At 42.1% G+C, this 21,635-nt stretch overlaps 1 protein-coding gene across 2 annotated transcripts; it reads left to right on the forward strand.

Annotated features, from left to right (window-relative positions):
• Positions 1-1,196: 1,196 nt before the first annotated feature.
• On the forward strand, positions 1,197-20,653 carry LOC130486141 (SLAIN motif-containing protein-like). 2 transcript variants are annotated; one of them, XM_056859349.1, is made up of 9 exons: positions 1,197-1,283; positions 4,349-5,078; positions 8,214-8,347; positions 12,023-12,172; positions 17,462-17,602; positions 18,060-18,368; positions 18,503-18,640; positions 18,964-19,285; positions 20,371-20,653. In XM_056859349.1, exons 2-9 carry the CDS (start codon positions 4,375-4,377, stop codon positions 20,426-20,428), a joined length of 1,956 nt encoding a protein of 651 aa, XP_056715327.1. In that variant the 5' UTR covers positions 1,197-1,283; positions 4,349-4,374; the 3' UTR covers positions 20,429-20,653. The 2 variants fall into 2 exon arrangements, with proteins under 2 accessions (XP_056715327.1, XP_056715328.1); XM_056859350.1 differs by lacking the exon at positions 12,023-12,172.
• The last annotated feature ends 982 nt before the right edge of the window (positions 20,654-21,635 follow it).

Consider the following 21,635-nt stretch of genomic DNA (forward strand, 5'->3'; position numbering starts at 1 on the left):
GGAGAACAGCCAGCCTAGGCAGGTGCCCCTGTCCCGAGGAGCTTGCAGTCTGCGCTGTGGCTCAGTGGTGGAGCCTCTGCTTGGCATGCAGAAGGTCCCAGGTTCAATACCCGGCATCGCCAGTTAAAAGGACTAGGCAGGTAGGTGATGTGAACAGACCCCCTGCCTGAGACCCTGGAGAGCTGCTGCCAGTCTGAGTAGACATCACTGACTCTGATGGACCAAGGGTCTGATTCAGCATAAGGCAGTTTCATGTGTTGAAGGTATAACATATTGGGGGAGGGGCCATGGCTCAGTGGTAGAACACCTGCTTGGCATGCGGAAGGTCCCAGGTTCAATCCCCGGCATCTCCAGTTAAAGGGATTAGCAAGTAGGTGATGTGAAAGACCCCTGCCTGAGACCCTGGAGAGCTGCTGCCGGTCTGAGTAGACAATACTGACGTTGATGGACCGAGGTTCTGATTCAGTATAAGGTAGCTTCTTGCCTTCATATAGGGGACATAAGGAAGGGTAAAAGGGAGAAGAATATGAGCATTGTTGGTATGGAGAGCAATCCTAAGCAGTTCTTGTAGGTTATCCGGGCTGTGTGACCATGGTCTTGGTATTTTCTTTCCTCATGTTTCGCCAGCAGCTGTGGCCGGCATCTTCAGAGGAGTAACACTGAAGGACAGTCCTTCCTCCTGTCCTTCAGTGAAAGACACTGTCCTTCAGTGTTATTCCTCTGAAGATGCCGGCCACAGCTGCTGGCGAAACGTCAGGAAAGAAAATACCAAGACCATGGTCACACAGCCCCGATAACCTACAAGAACTGATGAACTCTGACCGTAAAAGCCGTCGACAATCCTAAGCAGGTCTGCCCGATGGAGCTTGCTCCCTGGAAAGCATTCTTACGATTGTACTGCCAGGTTCTTGGGCTTACTTGAAGTAGAGGGGGAGGACCGAAGGAAGGGGGGATGCAGGTTGCTGTCCTGAACTTGTGGAGTAAAAACGAGGAGATGTGCTGAGGGCTTTCCTCCTGGGAGAGAGCTACCCTGCTCTCCTAGTTGCTGCTGGGGTGGTGGGCAGGGGGGAGGTTTATGTTTCTGCATTTCTACGGTGGAGGGGCCATGTGCTACCTTTGGTGACTGACCCAGGTCCTGTTTCCGACAGTAAATTGCTTTTTGCCTGCTGTGTCTGGGTTTCTCCCCCCCCCCCCTTCAGAGCTTCATGCAGCTCCCCCTCCGTTGGCTTATGAGGTCATCGATCCAGACCGGGCTGCTGCACTCCTTTTTGACAGTTGCACTGGTAAGGACTTCTACTTCTCAAGAATATAAGGAGATGGGTGCTGGGAGCTGCAGTTGATCTCATGAGGAAGGAACAGAAATTTATTGTCAGTGCCTGCTCTTGTGTGCATTGAGATCTAGGATTAGAAAAGCCAAATCTTAGACTTGGCTTCTAATTTTAGAAAATGGCCCAAAACATTTTAAGGATTTCTTTTTGCAAGTTTTTGCAGAGAGAGCTGGGTCATATTATGTCTCTATTAAGTAGGTGATGAAAGAGAGCTATTCCCCGTGGAAAGTATTGTGAAAGGCCATTTGGGGGCCATTTTAACAAAATAAAACCAGTTATCTGTAGCAGTTATAGATCTTTTCCTCTGGTTTTCGCCTTGGGTGGTTTTATTTAGTGGTTTTTATACCCATCCTTTTATCCCTAATGGGGTCCCAAAGCAGTTTACATCATTCTCCTGTCCTCTGTTTTATCTTCACAACATGCCTATGAAGTAAGTTAGGGGCTGTGTGACTGGCCCAAGATCACCCAAGCAAGCTTCCATGACACGAGTGGGGAGTTCAACCTAGGTCTCCCAGATCTTAGTCTGACACTCACACCACTATACAACACTGTCTTTCAGTAAGCCCTACTAAGTTCAATGGGATTTACTCCCTAGTTAATTAGGATTCCCTTACACTGAGAGACAGCCCCGCTCCTTTGGATGCTGGTTGAAGCCTTGCTATTTTTTTTCTAGGTCATTGGGTCTAGGTAGACCCTCCTAGGAATGATAGTCTCTTAAAGTGCAGTCCTATACAGTTTCTCCATTTATGCTAACTGAAGCCAGTGGGCTCAGACGAAAGTAACTCTAAATAGGGGTGCAATATTAGAGACTGGATATGCATTCGAAGGCCTATTTTAAGTCATGTTGTTCCTGAGTGTGTGTTGCTACTTTTTACTTGTGTATAAAAGTAACCACCTTACCACTACTCACTAGGTATCATTTCTAAAACGTTTAGTTTACAATGAATTTACTTGTAGGGTAGTGTTTTTCATCTTGAAAATAAGAGGCAAGTGATTTTTCACATGCTACACAAGGGTTTTTTATTTGAAATGTCATTGAGAGTTTTTGCATAGGAGTTGCTTTAGGGATAACATCCAATTTATTTTTCAATACTTGTACACTTGAGTAGAGAAACATCTGAAAAACCAATAAAAAACTTTACTATTGTAAGGCCCTTTTGCACTGGCAAACCACCTCGCAAACAAAGTCTGCCTAGTAAACATCGGGATGTGACGTCACCCCATGGGTCAGGAATGACCCGGTGCTTGCACAGGGGACCTTTACCTTTTAATGTATGTAGATGTCCTGATGACTCTGTCTATGTATCATTCTTTGCTGTTCTGTGATTGCAACGAATAAAGTTAAGTAGTAATGGGATATACAGAAGCTTGGGTTGACATTGTATTGGTTTTTCTCATGTCATAATTTGTGGTGCACAGCATCTATAATAATAGGGAATTACAATAATGAAAGACTTGACATATACTCATTGGCATTGCTGTTAGCTTTAAACAGAGTACATAAGTATATAGACTCACATGAAAGCTAATTGACAGAGGCGGTTCCACACACACCCATGTCTGTGTAAACATAGATTGCTCCAAACCAACCAATAAAGTTGTAGGCATGTTGTTTGTTTTCCAAACCATTGTGTACATTGTAAATTGAAACCCAGGGATTTTGTTCTCTTGATTGTATTAGTGTGTGTGTGTGTAAAGTGCCGTCAAGTCGCAGCCGACTTATGGCGACCCCTTTGGGGGGTTTTCATGGCAAGAGACTAACAGAGGTGGTTTGCCAGTGCCTTCCTCTGCACAGCAACCCTGGACTTCCTTGGTGGTCTCCCATCCAAATACTAACCAGGGCTGACCCTGCTTAGCTTCTGAGATCTGACGAGATCAGGCTAGCCTGGGGCATCCAGGTCAGGGCGATTGTATTAGAGCATTTAACATTTTTCAATTGCCACAGGGGGCAAAAAGTCTTCGAAAATGTTATCTATGTTCAGCTTCATATGTGCCCTTTGTAACTGAGCTGCTAGTATACTATATTTCCTTGCACTACATTTCCTTGTACTACAGGATCATTTCTTAACAACTTCTACAGTAGTATGTTTATGAGCTACTTCTTGCTGCATATCTGGATAGTGGGAATGAAGGAACGACACATCTCTTTCTGTCTGGCATTTTCATTGCCTGACACAGGAAATTCCTTAGTTTCCAGGCTTCAGTAACTCATCCCCCTGTGTGTATAGGTACTAAGCTATGATTTTAAGTGTAAGAGGACTGATATGTTTCTACACAAAATGGTAATTTGTGTAGCTACTACACAATGTTTTAATAGGTGTTCCAATTATTAAATGTAATATTAGTATTCAGGCATTTAACATCTGGTCTAGCATGTCTACATTTCAGATCTTCAGCAAGACAAATATGTTGTCATAACTGCATTTTTTGTAAAATACTGAAGATCTGGACTACAAGAATCCTAAGCACATAAGTGACTAGATATTTGTTAGAAACTCTTCAGGGTTTGGTTGAAAGATTATTTCCATGGTGTCTCAATCTTTCATTCAGCATGAGCTTAGAGAAATATCTGTGCCTGGTAGCTTTTTTGTTTCCTTTTGTTGTTTTGCCATGCAGAAGTGCTGAATAAGTTAGAAGTGCATTTATTCTTTCCAAATTGATCTCACAGCACTAAAGCTGCCTGCTTGAAACCTCTTCTATGTGGACAGTTCTTTGTGCAGTCAGTAGAACTACAGAGCACTCAACTTATATTGCCACTCATTACTGACAGCTGCTTACACACTGGGTATAGTTTAATTGCCTTTTCCATAGTGTGGAAGACTGTTTATACTGGGCAAATGTAGTTCATGCCTAGCATAAAGCACAGTGTACTATTCTTCAGAGTCCTAAAAGCTTGGCTCTACGTATTGTTAATGTAAACACCAGTCGCCTTGAGGGCATTCAGTTGGAATAGCTGATATGTTCAGCTTCAGTGTGCTTACTGTTCTTTTAACCTGCTCCTTATGCAATCCTTTTTCTAGCAAGACTCTTCAGGAGTTCTGTGAAAATGGTTGTTCCTGGGAGTGCCCCTGTCATTCAGCAAGACCATAGTCTTGGAACAGAGCTGGGAAGAGGTTCAACAGAAGGTTCTTCAATGGGTCCAGATGCAGAACCAATGGCCGATCAAGTGGGCCCAGAACTGGAGGAGGTCCGGAAGCTGCAGGAACTTGTCAGAAGACTTGAGCTCCAGAATCAGCAGTTGAGAACTAGAAGCCTCCGAAGTGTGCCAGAGGCAAAACTGCTGAGCCAGACTGACGCTGGAGTGGATAATTGCAATTCCAGGCTCAATGGAATGGAAATGAATAATAGCATCAACGCTCTGATGGATAAGCAAGAGCTGCAAATAGTGGCAGACCTGCACTCAGCACTAAGTAAAATGAAGTCAGAAGTGGAAGAGAGGGAAGAATGTCTGAAAAAAGGTGTAGAGGCCACAGTGCAGCATAGCTGTGCCACTGCTTCTGGGAAAGAGTCTTCCAATGCACAGTTTGTGAGCAGTACAAAAAAGCAGAGCAACGATGATAATACCAGTGGCTTATCCAGTTGGGACTGTAGCAGCGCAGTGCAGGTGGAAAACTTCACCATCAGAGGTGTTGAGCCAATACTGAGAATGAGTGAAGAGAGTACAGATGTAGAAGACCTTTTGAACGAGACAGCTCTGGATGAGGTAGAAGTGCTAGAGCTTGAGAATGGGACTGATGAAGAGGACTGCTGGTAGGTTCCATGACATGTTAGATGGCAAAATATTAATGTTAAAACGAGGGGACTGGTCTACAGACTCCATTTTTGAAGCAGGATTTTTAGATAAAATGAAAGTAACAAAGCCTTTATCCTTTACCAATGAGACTAATGTTCTTGAATATTGTCAGCAGTCTTTCCTAAATATGAAGCAAGAGTAGTTTTATCAGTCTGTGATTATTCACAATGGGTTTGGAGGCAGACATAACATAATCAGTCTGAGGAGGCACCACAAGTGTTTCCCCAGACCTGTCAACAGAACAGTATAATGGAGAAATAAGTGTACAACAACTCAAGTTGAATTCATTATGAAGGAGGAGGGTGGGTTGGACTTGATCTCCCAATGTCTTTTATAATGTTGAAATGAAGCCCAGGCAACGGGGGAGAGCATCTTTGACACACCCATTTTCCTAATTGCAGTACTTCTCTCCCTCCCCCCACCGAAGCTGCTATTAGGCCCATGGAGGGGGGAAGAGGACAAGTACCCATATTGTGCTTGTAACACCCCCTCCCCCAGCTTTGCATGGGTTTTGAGTGAGAGAACTTTGTGGATGGGAAAGGTTAAGCATCCCCTCCCAGATTCGTTGTCTTCATCCAGTTTGTATTCAGTACCTTTTGTGTCAGTCATACTTGCAATGAAATATAGTATGTGCAATGGCCAAGTTTTTGCATGAATAAATGACTGGATCGAAGTAATTGGGGAAAGAGGGGAGCCCTTTATGTGTAGTTTCTTTATTTTTTGTGATTGGCATATGTTTTCTGTTGAGTGGTGCACATCTGGAATCTGCAGTTCAAATGGTAACTTGCCTGTGGAAGCAATATTTGGAGGTCTGTATATTGGTTGTAAAAAGAATCCTTTATATTTTTGTGAGAACTGGAAATTTTGTAATGTTTGTGAGATGACGGCTTCTGTGGAAGAGGGCCATAATTTTAGTTGCATTTATTGATCTGTTATAGATAACTAAGAACACTGAGATTTATCTTCCAAATAACTTGAGGTTTGACTAACTCATTATGGAAGATACATATTCATTACCTGCTCCTTTTCAATAAATGTCTTTCTTTAAACATAACTGCTAGGAACCCTCTGTTTTCCTTGCTTATTCTGTTCTTCACTAGCAAAAGAAACATTTGAACTAATGAGAAGCTGAGGCCATTCCAGCCAGAAGGCAGGACTTTGAGCCAGAATCTTTAGCTGACCTAAATCATTGTGATGCATCTTCTTCTATCCTGTCGGATATTTTTGGGGATATAAATTCTTGAATACCATTTGATTCGAATACAACTTAATAATGTATTTTGGGGACATAGACCATAACTTAAAGATGGGTGCTATTTCTATCAGTTTAAGGTTTAAACCAGGGGTGGGGAACGTCAGGCCTGGGGGCCGTTTAAGGCCCGCGAAGTCATTTGGTCCGGCCTTTCATGGGTCCTGGCAAATCTCTAGCTCAGAAGGTTCTAAGACTGGCCCCCTCCTACAGATGGGAATAGCCTCTATTCAAGGCAGATGTGAGTTTGTTTTGCCGAGAAAAGGAACCTTTTCCCCCCCTTTCAGAAGAGTCGTTACCTATGGAGCTGCTAGGACCACCCAAGATGCCACTGGTTGGATGCCTGCCTGCTTGCCCGCATGTGGGGGATCATCTAGGGCAGCTGCCTGCTTGGGGCTTGGTTGGCTAATTTTTAATTTTGTATGGCCCGCAAATGATGCTATAAATATCCAAATGGCCCTTGGCGGGAAAAAGATTCCCCACCCCTGGTTTAAACTAAGAAAGTAGGCCTGAAGCAAAATGGCAAATTCTTAATTCTGACCGTGTTTAACTCCCTCCTTCCTGTGATCTAATCAAACAGTTCTTTAATTTTGGGCTGCAGTGTCACTTTCAGAGAACTAGGCACCAATATTGTGACTTACTGTTAACCTGTTTTCCTTTTCACAACTCTATTATTTGTAGATCTGTTTTACTCTTCAATTGCTGAGGAGCAATTCTCTATTCTTAATCTGAACCTATATTTAAAGAGGACTTAACGTTATCTCCCTGACTGTCTTACTGAGATGCATGTTCATTGTGGCTTATCTTCTGTGACCACAGGCAGCCAGATCACTTCCGTCCCAGCAGTAAGTTTGCTGGCAGAGCTCCACCAGACCTTCTGTTTCCAAAAACACCACATGGAAGGAGTGGGTCTCGAGATATTTTATGTGGCCTAGTAAACTGTTTTACCTAATCGGCAGTGCAGCAAACGTGTGGGGGTAGTTTAGCTGTACACAACACTGCCTGAGGAATAAGTAATGCTTGCCTTCAAAGATGTAGTGATTAGGCCTTCATTAAGAAAACAAAGAGAGCCAGAGCGGTGTAGTGATTAAGAACTGCGGACTCTAGTCTGAAGAACTGGGTTCAATTCCTTGCTCTTCCACATGAAGCCTGCTGGGTGACCATGGGCTAGACATGGTTCTCGCAGAACTCTTTCAGCCCATACAGAGGCAGGCAATGGCAAACTACCTCCAAACGTCTCTTGCCTTGAAAACCCTACAGGGTTGCCATAATTCAACTGTGACTTGAGGGCACTTTACACATACAAGAAAATAAACCCTCACTGTTAGGTCTTGCTAATCTACACAATTATAGGCCAATGTCTAATCTGTCTTTAGGCAAAGTCTTTAAGAGTGTGATGTCAGACCCACTCCAGCTTCCTGTCTCTGGATCACTGTCATTTGAGTTTGAGTGTTTTGGTCACCTTGGTTGATTATCCTGGACCTCAGTGCTGTCTGATACTGTCAACAATCTTTTGGGTTTGGGACTGAGAGTTAACTGCTGTACATTAAGTTCTGTGGGGGTTTGATAGTAAAGTTTTAAAGGGTTAAGGAAATGCAGTTTTATGCTACTATGTTTAATGTTTGGGTTTTCATTTGTTTGGAAGTTTTTCTGGTATCTGTTCGTTTGTCATTGTTTCAGTTTTATCCTGTTAGCTGCTTTGGAAACTTTTTTTGGTTGACCTTAGTAAAGCAAAGAATGTTGCACTTTACCAGCCAAACTACTCTACAAGGGTGGGTGGGTGGGTTGGTAAAGCTATTGTATTTGCTTGTTGATGTGATATTGACATTTCTTCCTACTTAAGGCTGTATGTCTCACCAAGGAAGGCATCTGTAGATGAAAAGGAGTCTCCCCTGAAATGGTGCCGGCAGGTGTTGGATCACCCTAGCCCTGAGACAGAAGCAGCATGCCGTACCCTCATCAGTAGGCTTGACCAAGGTAAGTGAGCCAATTGATGCCCCTTACATAGTATTATGTATACCTTGAGAAACAGGAGGGCCAAAATTCTGTCATTAGCATATCATAAGAATTGAGCATACAGTTCGGATTAAGGTATCCAGAGCGCTTAGAGAAAAGTATTGGAGGATTCAGTTCGTTCCATGTTAAATACTGTGAGTTTGGGAGCAAAGTGTGTTTAGCTAAAGAACCTTGATTTCTTGACCTGCTCTGTAGACTTCTTGCTGCAACTGGCTAAACCAGATAGCATTAGCATTAAGTGCTGGGCAGGGTGCCATGGAGATAATCTTACTAAACTTGCTGTAAGAAAGATGGTGTACATGATCCTTGGGTAGATTCGTCCTAATCAGATAAGGGTTTCTGACATCACAGTGACCCTAAGATCCCATCCTTGTGCAAAGGCAGATATCTCCAGAAATATTAAGTTAAATGTGAATTTCTGTTACGTGTTCTATAGCTACCAAAGGAAATATTTTCTGTTAAAGATACTTTAAAATATCATGCTGCCTTTCCTCTGGAAACTCTTGTAGAATTGTAATAATTTCCCCCTCAAAGTTAGTGTCTAAATTTTGTGTTAAGATCCATAGGTCAATAGCCATCCTTTGGAGACTGCAACATCCATGAAATCATGGATTTCACATATAGAACAGCTATTGCAATCTCCTTGCTTCATGTACAGTTCTTTTGCATGAAAACGGTTAATTTGCATCATTATAACATATATAAGATAGTATTGTGGTATATTTATGGAATTTTAATGAAAGGCATTTATACTTTTAAACAATAATGACAACAATCATTTGAGAGGGCGCTGTATGTGGCCACATCATAAAGAACCTGTTCTTATTTTTCTAACTGGCAAAAACAAAGACAAATTGAAAATGGAAACCATCAAACTACATATTAAAAAGACAGGTTTATTATCTGGACTTAGACACAGGATAGTTACCTCAGCATTTTTATATGCAAATTGAAGAACAAGGCAAAAGCTTAGAAAAAAGGCATGCCTGTAATGTGATTAAAGTAAAGTCAGTCCCCTGTGCAAGGGTCTTTCCTGACCCATGGGGTGACATCACATCACGACGTTTACTAGGCAGTTTATGGGGTGGTTTGCCGTTGCCTTCCCCAGCCGCCTCCATTTTACCCCTAGCAAACTGGGTACTCATTTTACTGACCTTGGAAGGATGGAAGGCTGAGTCAACCTTGAGTCGGCTACTGAAAACTGACTTCCGTCAGGATTGAACTCAGGTCATGAGCAGAGCTTGTACTGCACCTTACCACTCTGTACGATAGGGCTCATAGAAATAAATTTAATTAAAGAGTAGCAATAAAATTGGATATTCCGTTATATTGCATAATATTATTGACGATTGTAGCGTATTTCCATTATACTGTCATACTTGCTATGTAAGTGTAGGTTAAGATGATGAACTGTTATTAGATTTCAGTCCTGGTGTACAATATATCCTTAAACAATTGCCTGTTGAGTTTTTTCTTGACTCACAACTGGTTTCTGAAAGAGCCATAGCTTCTTTTCTTGAGCTTTCACTTTGACTTTAAAATTCAGAAAATGGAATGTTTGCACAAATTGAAACAAGCTTTTCAATTCTCTTATGTTAGCTTATTTCTTAACTTGAGTTATGTGTACTTTCAAACATTCATAAGATTATTTGACCTAATGCAGAAGATGGAGGAAAACTGGGAAAGGCAAAAGGAGTCTTCATTGTATGAAGGCTTTGCCACCATGTTTGCTATTTTGTTTTGTAACTCTCCTTTTCCTCTGAGCCCAAGGTAGGGGAAACTAGTCAAATTAAAAATGTATTTATTAAAAAATACTGCCGGTTGCAAGAACAATGCTTAACAGGTTCTCAGTTTGGCTTGATTACTTATACTTTATCGTATTCTGCAACATTTCAAAGTACTTTTGCAATTTCATTCTAATTTACTGCTTGCTTAGTGATCCAGTCACATGCCAGTAACAGTGCTATGACTGAATATACTATCTTTGATTCTTGGCCACACCTCCCCTTTTTGCAGGCCACAGGAATTGCATTGAGCCAAACCCTAGCCAGGTTATAGAATACAGGTAAGGAAGGCTCTGATGGCTGGTAAAGAGAGACATCCCTCCAAAACCATTTTTTGTCATGTCACACTGTTCAGAGAAGCAGAAGTACAGTGTAACTCCCCAGTGCTTTACAGCAGAATACTAATCTACCCTTTTTCAAACTGATGATGCTAAAGTGGGTACCTAAGGGAAGATTGTAACATGTTTTTGTGCTGTCAAAATATCCTGTATTTGTAGCCTGGAACTGTATTTTTGGGAGGATGAAGCAGGAGAAAATAAAAGCCAGCTTGTGTATGCTGCTTCTCCTTTCTACTTTGTGGCCAGTTTGGCTGCTCTAGAATGCATTCAGTTGCCATTCAGAGAAAAGTGCTCGTTCTGTGTGTGGGTTGCGGCTTGAGTCGATGAATTTAAAGATTCTTCAGAATACATCCTTGATTGTTCCATGCTCTAATTCCATGCTCTAATAATGCTACTCCTCTTTGAACTCTTATTAGTTCCCGCCAGGGATGCCCATGGGAAATTTTGCTCAGATGTAATGTCTGGGTGCCAAGCACCCATGTGGTTTTGTAGTTATTTGTAGCAGCTCTTCCAAAACTTTCTTGTGCTTTAAGTGAAAGTGCCTTAAAGAGAAGTAAGAGAAGGTGGCTGAAGCTCTCTTCCTGCAGAGTTTATAGAGGAAACTGTCATGGCACCACTCTACCTGTGTGTGGTCCCAGTGCGTGCTAGGATAGCTGACTAACACTAACTGTACATACGTTTTACATCTCATACAGTATGTATTGTGTTTGCACATTACAGTCATTTGTTCTATGCCATATTGGATAGGGAGAGAGAAAAAAATTGCTTTTAGTTGCCTAGGGAAGGCTGGCTAGTTTGCTAGTATGGATGTTCAATGCACTGTAATGAGGCTTGCATCTTGGGTATAAGGTTGCCAACTAGCCAGGGGGGAAACTCCTATCCCTTCAATAGAGCTTTAATATACAGAGGTCTGCAGTTAACGCTTCTCATAGGGTGGAGCTAAATAACATCACCTGACCATTGCTGCAGATCAAACTGATAGAGGGATCAGTTTAAATGGTTGCAGCCCTACTTGAGAATCATGCTTCCCCTTTCCCTACTTTCAGAATGGCTTGAAGGGGGAGTTGTGTATTTCCTACATGGGGAGATGAATTGGCTGTCTCTGTACTGAATGTCTTCATCTACCCCTTCTGTATGTTGCCTGGGAAGGGTAGGAAAAGGCAGTACAGCTGTGGTTTGAGTGTAGCCTGGCAAGCTGTCTTGAGGACTTGTGGGGGGGTATCACAAGGCAATAGAAATCACATAGTTAAGCTGACATTTCCAGGCCTGCAGTGTTAAGAAAGAGAGCCACAAGTGGAGAACTGAGAATTGTCGTCTTTTCTTTTAATTCCAGACATTTTAATCTGCCAGTCATAGTTGGAAATCTAATGACTGGTTTGTATCCTGGTTCAGGGGGTGAGTGTGTCTGGCATGTAATGCATGCAAATGGTCATTTGACATGTTGTGTCTCTCCACTCCTTTGTATCTGTATTTAACTTGGTGTTGTTTCATGGCTTTGTTGTATCTTCCTCTAGCCAGTAGGTGGAAATCCCTGTATTGCAGTCCACTGGCGTCTCCAAGTGTGCATAACTTGAATACAGACTCAGGGTCCTGTAGTAATGCACTAAACTCTCCTGGGCACTACAAATCAACTAACAAATCGCTACTAACCTGTGGCAGCTCAGGTACGGCATGGCACCCGGGGGCCTTTCAGAAGGATCGGAGGTGGGAAATGCATGGGGCTTGGGCAAGGGGGTGGTGGAGGAGGCGTATGATTGCTTAGGTTCTCCTTCCATCCAATGTTTCAGGAAAGTTTTCTAGCTCAAATGCCCTTCTTTGTCTGTGCTATCTCTGGGAGCTTTTGAAAACTCTAAATGGAAAGTCCACGACTGGGGTGTATCAAATGTAATTTGTTGCCAGGGCATTTGATTGGTCCTTAGGACAAAGCCCTGGCAGAATAGCCTGTTCAAGCAGAGTTTTCTGTTTTTTCAATGCCATTTCTTGCTTCATTTTTGTATGAAGAATTGTTATTATTACTTGCATGTACAATAGTTCCTGTGTTTCAGGATGAGCATTGCATGTGCAGTCACAAGACCCTAAATAAATAAAATGTGGGGGAGGGTTGAAAATGTTTGGTCTAAAAGTTACTAGCTTTTCCAAGAGAGGCGCAATCATTATGTACAGGTCACTGTCGGTCTCAGGCGTTTGCCTCTAGCATCCCTCAAGCATACTCATCCAGACAGGTAGATCTGAAGCAGTAAAACTTTATTAGGAACTAAAAGGCAAATTAAAAGAACTAACTGCAGGCAGGCAAGGTTAGCAATGGAGAGTCAGTACAGGCTAGGCAACAGCGAGATAGGCATTTCTCATGAATGAAGACACAACACGCCACAGCTGTAATAACAGGCACTAACGAAGTATACACAGGAGCCTCCAAGCCCTGGGAACCAAGGACTTGACATGAGTTCAGGCCAAGTTCTGGCCACAAGTCAAGAGCCTGTCTAGATCTTGTGTTCAGTGAAGAACCTGACAGTCATAGCAGCTTAACCATGCAACTTTCCTAATGTTTACCTCAGGGTAAATCCTTTTAACATGGTGCTTGGCATGCTCACTATTAGATTATTATTAGATGCAGGTGTGCGATTAATTTAGAGTTAAGAATTTGCATTTAGTTAGGATATTTAAAAGTAACATTCTTCTGTGCTTGATTTTTAAAATCCAGGACCAAATGAGAGGCTAATAATAGTTCCCAAAATATTGCTTGGATTTTTGGGGTGAAGGCAGGCATCAAAGAATTTATGAACTGGTATAATCCAGCTGCTGTCATGGAGATTGTACCTGTTAAAATAGCCATTGTATAACTTCTTTTGTTACTTCTTATGAAAGGAATGCATAGGGGAGAATAGTATCACATTGTATGTATTTGAATGTATAGAGATGCTTTCTCCCCTCAATCTGAAGTACAGAAAAAACAACAAAATATCTGCTTCATTGTACCTTTTTTTTTTTTTTTTTTTTGCTTTTAACCAACTTGCTTGAAGACCATCTTGGTCAAAAGGCAATATAAAAATTTGACATTTATAGCACATGCTAAATACATAGTCTTTTTAGAGAATGGTTACTTGGGAATCTCTGATCAGGGAGTGTTCACAGTGTTGGAGTATTGGGGGGCATATTCATAAGGACCCTGCTCTTAATGTTGGTGGGGCAGGCTACAAACAGTGTCAGCGTATAAGAAGTAAATTAGAAGCTCATAAAACTCTTCTGTGGTTCTCCATGGTTCAGAGCTTTGGCACTTTGCTTTTCCTGCAGTTAAACATGTACTGGATAGAAAACTTTCCTCTTGCTTGTTTTAGGGACTGTTGAGAGGAATTAATAGGCTATTAGCATTCTGCCTCTTTACTCTGTTGCGCGAAATTCTAGTTTAATACTGTGGATTTAGGAGAGATGGAGAGAGACAGGTTTATGTATACACCTGAGTTGATTGAGGTGCCTTGTGAGAACATAAACAAGCCATGCTGGCTCAGACCAAGGCCCATAAGGTTCAGTAGTCTGTTCACACAGTGGCCAACCAGGTTACTCTAGAAAGCCCTCAAACAAGTCAACTGCAGCAGTGTTGTCCTGCATGCGTTCCACAGCATCTAATATAATAGGCATGCTTCTCCGATCCTGGTATAATCAGAGACAGATCTGCTCAGATTTAGGGTTTTCGTAATCCAGGGCTTGAGAAATCCCAGGTGCGAGGTCACCATGATGCCTAAAAATTTCACTGTGGCACTTAGTATTTTTAGCAATGATTTTATTGTAGTGTCTCTCAGTGAGAAGTACAAAGTTTGTTTATCGCTTCACATCAGAATATGTTTTGATCTATATCATAAAAATACAGATGCATGAAGTTCTTGTCATTGCTTGTTGATATGCTAACTTTCAGTGGTGGCAGATAAATTCATTTTTAACCAATTGCTTTCTATACTGGCTCCAATATTCAGTCAAATCGAGATTTTAAAGCAATAACAGAATTATCAGAAATAGGAGAGAAGTTTAGGGGCTAGCTTTTTGTTATAGCAATGACAACCAGGGCTATCTCTGTATTTATTAATACACTAATAGAATTACAAGAAACAGAGAGGTTAGGATTAGGTTTCATGATATCAGTAATTGGAAAATATGGTAATTAATATACAAAACTCGGAAAACTGAAAAACGAGTCTGGTTCCTAAATTTTTGGGCTGATTCCTACAGCCAAAGAAATTTGTCAAGGCCTGTCATAGTCAGTGTAGCAGGAATCTGGATTGCAAAATGAGCATGATTCACTGCTTTTTAGTCTGCTTATATATAGCCTTAGTAATTTTATTTTTATTTTGTGGAATCAACATGACAGCAGCTGTTTGTGCTAAGGGTCTTGGGAATTGACGACTGATCAGGTGAGACAAGTGCACATCCTGCTTAGTCATAGCTCTTGCCCTTTAATTAATGTGGGTTCCTTTTCAATGAGTGAACTCCCATTTCCTTGAATCCCTGATCTTGGTAAATAGCTACTCACTCACCCTTCTTGTATGTGACAAGAATTGCCCTCAAGCAGCAAGTCTGTGTTAAACATCTTGGTAAGTGTAGATGTTAAAGCCAAAGATGCCCCCTCCAAAAAGCACTGTGTAAAATCTTGAGTCATAGTAGCCTTGATCCATTCTGTGTCTGAATTTCAAAAGAGATAATCTAGAGAAATCTTGTCCAAACTCCAGGAGATTTTTAATTACTGCAACTCAGAAGACTGGGATTGATTCCTGTCAACACAATTAACAGGGAGGGGGGTCTCCCAGGTTTTCCTGGAGACCTCAGTCCCATGGGAAGCAGTTTGCATTTCAGTGGGATGTGGGGAGCCATAGAAATCACATTTCCATCCATGGAGCTTAGATGGGATCCAGCCCATTCAAAAAACAGAAGAATTAGTCATCTGGTAGAGCTAGTCCCTTTCAAATACTGGCATGCATGTCTTTGGCTAAGAGAGGAATGTCTTTTGTAACATACAAGGCATGTCTGCAAACAAGTCACTTATGAAATGCCTCACTTTGACTCTGAAAATATGGGGTCTTAAATGACCAGAAGATGCCTTTTTGATATCAGCTCCCTAAAAATTGCTGATGCTGCTTTGCCCCATGGGTTGGGCAGTGAGAGTAGCTGCTAGGATCTTCACTGGAATTTCACTGTGGCGTGATAGCCCAACGGTAGTTCCACCTAAACTACTTCAAGGGCTGTCATCCCGCCCCTGACGTATTGCATGACAAAGCAGCCAAAGGTGGGCAAGTTTTGCCTGGAGGGATGCTTGAAGTAGCAAAGCTGGAACTATTTCTAGTGGCCTCTAGAGATGTTGACTTTTTAAAAAGTTTGAAACCATGAGTGGAGGAGAGGGAACACTTTCCCCCTGTGTTTTTTTGGGGTGTGTGTGTGTTAAAATTTGAAGGAAAAAATGAAATATATGCAAGATCCACTTTCTTATCAAGCTCTAAACTTATTTTACAGTTTTAAAAACATAAAGTGTCTTTATAACTTAGGATTTAAAATTGCAGTAGTTTGACATAGCTATGAAAAATGTAATAGTATAAATGCCTCCGTTTTCTGTGAGCAAATTTACTCACCACTAAAGAGAGCTGGAAATGGCTGCATCCTGTGCTGCCCTAGAATTGGCCATCTGAAAGGCTGGGGGTGGGCGGGGAATAAGTTTAAATCAGAACAAATTTTGTAGCATACAAAAAAGTGTGTTTGAGCAATAACAGTATCATATAGACACAATAGGGCTAGCAGCATATTTGCATATTAATTTTTGTAATGTTGAACTGGTGCACAATTGAATATTATATTGCAGCTGTTCATTGTGGATTGAAACCAGTGATTCCCAAACTTTTTGGGCCATCGCCCCCTTGGTTCCACAAACTCAACCCCAGCACCCCCTACCCTAACCTATAAAAAGCATTATTCAAAATAGGGGTTTGTAGGACTCACTGAAGAAGTTAATAACAATAAAATTTCAAAACAATAAAATTTCAAAACAGTAACAATTAATTGCACATCTATTCAAAATCAAATTAAAACTTTTTACTTGAAATTTATTCAACAAAATTGATGTTCTTGATCCAGTGGAAAAGTCTGGAAAAAAATCTGAGTTTCCACCAAATTTGTCAGCATGGTGCCATAGCTTGAATTATTGTAAATTAGTGAACAGCACAGTTGAAGGGGCCCACCTCTAGCGCCCCCTGCTGCCCCCTTGCCTCTTAGTGTTTCCCCTAGGTAATCCCATTGTCCCCCAGTGGTTCTTTGGGAACCACTGATTTAAACAATAAATTTAAACTACAGTTAAACAATAAATATGTCCTTATATGCTGTGTCTACAGTATATACAGAAATAATCTAATGTTACAGATGGTCAAAAATAAAATTCATCATACAACTCATTACAGTTGAGTAAAACCTTGAATTGGAAATCATGCTTAAAGAGAAAATACAGGAGTTCTTTTAATGCTCCACAAAGTATTCAGTTTTTGCCTTGGAAAAATGAGGGGGGGGAATAAGAGGGCAGTGGGTATTTTTCTAGGTTCTCCCCCCCACCCCAGGTCATCATAGTTATAGTTGCTTCCTGCCCCAATCATAGCTATAGTTGCTTCCTACCCCAAGGTAGAAGCCTTTTGTCAGTATCCTAAGATATGAACTCTTAACCGCAGCATCTGGGCTTATATATGCAAAGCGAATGTTACATATAGAAGTCTTCTTCCTTCATAATCTGCGTTAAAAAAGAAAACCTTCTTGCATTTTTAGGCCTTTTCTAGATTGCTCCACTGGTAAACTTGGTCAATTTAGTTTGAAGCTTCACTGTATTTTTTTAAAAATGGGATTGTTTACTTAGTAGGGGACTACTTATAAATGAATATTTAAAACATTGTCTGAAACATTGGTTTCTGTTTCTCTCCTGCTGCCTCTGAAAGGTTATTTGAGTATGCATTCAGCATTAAGCTCTCAGTCCTCTGTTGAAAGTGAACTCAGTACGTCAGATGACTCCATATCAATGGGATACAAACTGCAGGATTTGACTGATGTCCAAGTTATGGCCCGCCTACAGGAAGAAAGTACGTGGAAGTCATTTAAACACTTCTCTATATTAGGGCTGCCTTTACAGCAAGGATGGTTTTTTAAAGCCGATATATGCCAAAATAAACTTACTTGCTGTTTATTCTGCTCTGTTTCACTTTAAATAATTGCACAAGCTGACCACTTTAGCCTGGGCAGTTAAATGGCTTTGCTGAGTAAATGAAGTTGTCCTTGCCTGTGTGGAATGTAAGGAGAGGACTGATGATGTTCTAGTGATCTCTAAGACTTGGTAAAAATTGGCTGTCAAGTTCACAGCAGCCAGGGCAGTCTTCCACACAGAAGGCTGGGTTTTTGGCTTGAATATGAACCGAGGAAACATCTATTTAAAGCTTGAAATGCTCTGTAAATAGATTACAGGAAAAGAACAGAAGCAGAAGATGAGACCTTTGGGTAACATGATCGAGCAATGATTGTCTCCTCTGTGGCCATTCTTAGGTCTCCGTCAGGACTGCGCCTCCAGCTCTGCCTCCGTTTCTCGCCGCAGCTCCAGTGCCTCCTTGCATTCTTTGCGCAGAGGCACCTACAGTGACCAGGACTTCGACACCTACAGTTTGGAGGATGAAGATGACGACTGTTCCCTTTCCTATCACAGCAGATATTCCCCATCCCCCCTCAGCTCCCCCCGGTGCCAGTCCCCATCCACAAACGCAGACTACGGCAGGGTGACGGGCACCCGGATTCGGCCCCCACGGAGAAACATGCAAAGTTCTATGCAAGACAAGCTGAAATACTCTGGGAACGAAGGTATGTGATACATTTGCCAAGCTTGCCATGTTCTTGAGTGAATCGCTTTAGCCCGTAAGGGTGGGTATATATGTATACGAGAGAGAATATACGTGGAAGCAGTTGTATTCTTCATCACTTCTGTTTCTTCACAGAGGAGCTGCGGCACAGCATGCCTAACCTGGCCAGAACAGGCCTGCGTTCCTTGGAGTCTGTAAGGAACAGCCGCAGCTTGGAGTCAGATCTCCAGGTTCCTGGTAACCGTCTCTCCAGAATCCAACAACCAGCAGGCAGTAAGCTGTGACTGTTTTTGTGATTCATTTGCATGGTGTAGTGGGTGCAGTGGTTAAGAGTGGTGGACTCTAATATGGAGAACTGGGTTTGATTCCCCACTCCTTACCATGAATCCTGCTGGGTGACCTTGGGCTAGTCACAGTTCTCTTTGAACTCTCTCAGCCCCACTTACCTCACAAAGGGTCTGTTGTGGGCGGAGAAAGGGAAGGCAATTGTAAGCTAGTTTGAGACTCCTTAAAGGTAGAGAACATCGGGGTATAAAAATGAACTCTTCTAAAACCCTACAATCTTACTAATGCCCTCTTTTCCACTCCATTTCAAGGTCTGGCACCAAGCAAGCTGCGCTATTCCTCTGGTGCTGGGCAGTCTCCCTTAACAGTCCGACAGCCAATGAAAGCGGGCTCCTGTGCAAACACTCTCCTACCACCACGACAGCCTGTTAGAGCTACTGGTTACGCCAGTCCTACTGGAAGAGTTCGAAAGCTGCCGTCTTCCACCCTCAACCCAGGTTCTGCAGGCACTAGCGGTTCTATGGCTAGAAGCAGTTGTGTAGCCACCGGAGCAAAGAATTCCCTGGCTAAAACCCGAACATCTGCAGGGGGAGCAATGGCTCCAAAGAGCAAGCTGAACCAGCCAGCCAAGAGGTAAGAACCAAATAGCATGAAATGGTAAGTGAAGAGATGGTGACCCTGTGTGTCCTGCAAAGTTTTTTTAAATAAAAGGGGTACAGAAGGGGGAAAAAAGGAAAGGGAAAGAACTTAGATGTCCAGCATACATTTAAGAAAAAACACAATTTCAGAAACAAATTTAGCAGACTACATCACCCTGCTTTTCAACATTGTTTTACGATCAAATGATTACCCAAGTTATAAAAGAAAAAAAATATTTGGGTGAGTTGAGCATATAGTATAGCTGGAAAGTGATCAGCTTTTGTATCTATCAAACATGTTTAATGTCTTCCCCCCCACCTGCAAAGTGAGCATTTTCCTGTGCTTGGCCATAATAGCAACTGAGTACTCATTTCCAGGAGCTCACAGCAAGGCACACTTGTGAACAGACCATCAGTTTTGTTCATGCTGAACTAGGTGAAGTTCCATTTGCACAGTTCTGTTTTAAACAGGGAGTGGATATTTGCGATGAATGAAGGATGTGTGTCATGAGTGAAATAGAGGGGTGTTTGAACTGTGTTGCCATGTGAAGCTGACCTGTGTGGGACTGGTTCAAAACCAGTGTTCATGGGCATCAAGAAGCCTGGTGCCAGATAGCTACAGGGCTCTCAAGAGAACTTCTGTTTTCAAAAGGACACTTGTGATTTAAAAACTCAGTATCTTTCAAAAATATTCACGTACAAATTTGAACTTGGTTTTGCTTCCCCAGTAATTTATATGGGGGCAAGAGGATGTATGTAAGCCTTATTCGGGGGATGCAGTCCAGCAACAGATATATCCTGTGGGTTTGCTGATCAAACTTTCTCTTTTCTTGAGAGGCAGTGTGGACTACAATTGGGCAGACCCTCATTTAATTGCCTGCTGCTATATGAAGTTCACTGGGTGACCTTGGGCTAGTCAGTCACTCTGTCAGCCTAACTACCCTCATAGGAGTATAAAATGGAGTGGAGAGCCGTGTATGCTACCCTGATCTCCTTGGAGGAAAGATGGGATAGAAAGTAATGTCACAACACAACTCTAAGAGTACTTTGTCTAAAGTACTAAATATGTCTATATTCTAGCAGATTTCCAAAGGCCAGTGTTTCCATTGATGACTCTTGGAAGGATGGGTGTTACTGAGCCAATGTGAAGAAATGCTGACCAACACCCAGATGTTGATGAGGAGGTAGGTAGACCGAAGCCCAGCTGGCTGGGCAGAAGGTTGTGGAAACTCCCATTCCCTCACTACCGGACTTGACCAACTCGGACAATCTTTACTTGAACTCAGACCTCCTCTTGCCTTTGCTTTGACTTGATGGTGGAAATGGACTGCCTTTTTGTTCCTGCTGTTATGTTCTTGCTGCTGAGCCCAGAGGACTGTTCGATAGTATCGTCTGTATTTGGAGTGTATATGGCAGCCTGATGTCTACACTTGAACTTTTTTCTCCATGTGCTTGCTGGGGAAAGTAGTGTGGGTTGGAGCTCTTGTATTAGCAAGAAGCTTCGATTCCTTGGCATCTTTTTGGCAGAATTAGAAATTACTCTTGAAAATGTCACCTGGAACATCATTTTTTCATGGAGACTAAGTTTTTTTTTACTCGTCCTATATTAGGTGTCTTTTCACTACTTTTATTATTGTAGGGGCTGAAACAGGTTTTTATATATATTGGTAATACAAAATTTGTATCTGCTGTCACAGGAATATCTCAGTTCACAAACTAGCACCACCACCAGTGAGACTTTTCTGCCGTTGTGTGTGTGGGATTGCTGTGAAGTCACTTGTACCTGACTTGCTCTCTCTTGAACTGGGCGCAAGACCTTGGTGTTGGCGATGCTGCCACTTCCAAAAAAAACTGACCGCACATCTGAGGTGTTTCTCTCCAGTTGTCCTCCCCCAATCCCAGATGCTAAAACATCCTGTTCTGCTTTTGTATAACTCTTTTCTACGGTGGTTTTTTTTTTTTAAATGAAGGAATTTGGTTTTTAAACTAAATCAGTGGCTGCTGACACTTATTGAACGCAAGAACACAATCATACTGAGAATGCAAACTAGCCTGCCAGCCCTACTTTCTGCCACCAATGTGACTTGATATTGTAGTTAATAAATGTGAAGGGGCTAGTAATACATTGCCTTTAGTAGCAAAGCGTCTCTTGCTTCTTTCTTTCACTTGGCCTAATTTTTGTCACAGTGTGCCACCTCCAAAGGACTTGCCTTACCTGAGGCAGTTTGGATCTGTAGGCAAGAGAGTTTTCTGCCTGTCCTGACACTTTCATCTATCAGGGTGTGTACTTTTTTGCGTGTGTGGGGAAAATAGGTGCCTATGAAGAATGTATCAGACAAAAATCA

The sequence above is a fragment of the Euleptes europaea genome, chromosome 13 (assembly GCF_029931775.1).
Source record: "Euleptes europaea isolate rEulEur1 chromosome 13, rEulEur1.hap1, whole genome shotgun sequence".
In the NCBI taxonomy this organism is placed as follows: domain Eukaryota; kingdom Metazoa; phylum Chordata; class Lepidosauria; order Squamata; family Sphaerodactylidae; genus Euleptes; species Euleptes europaea.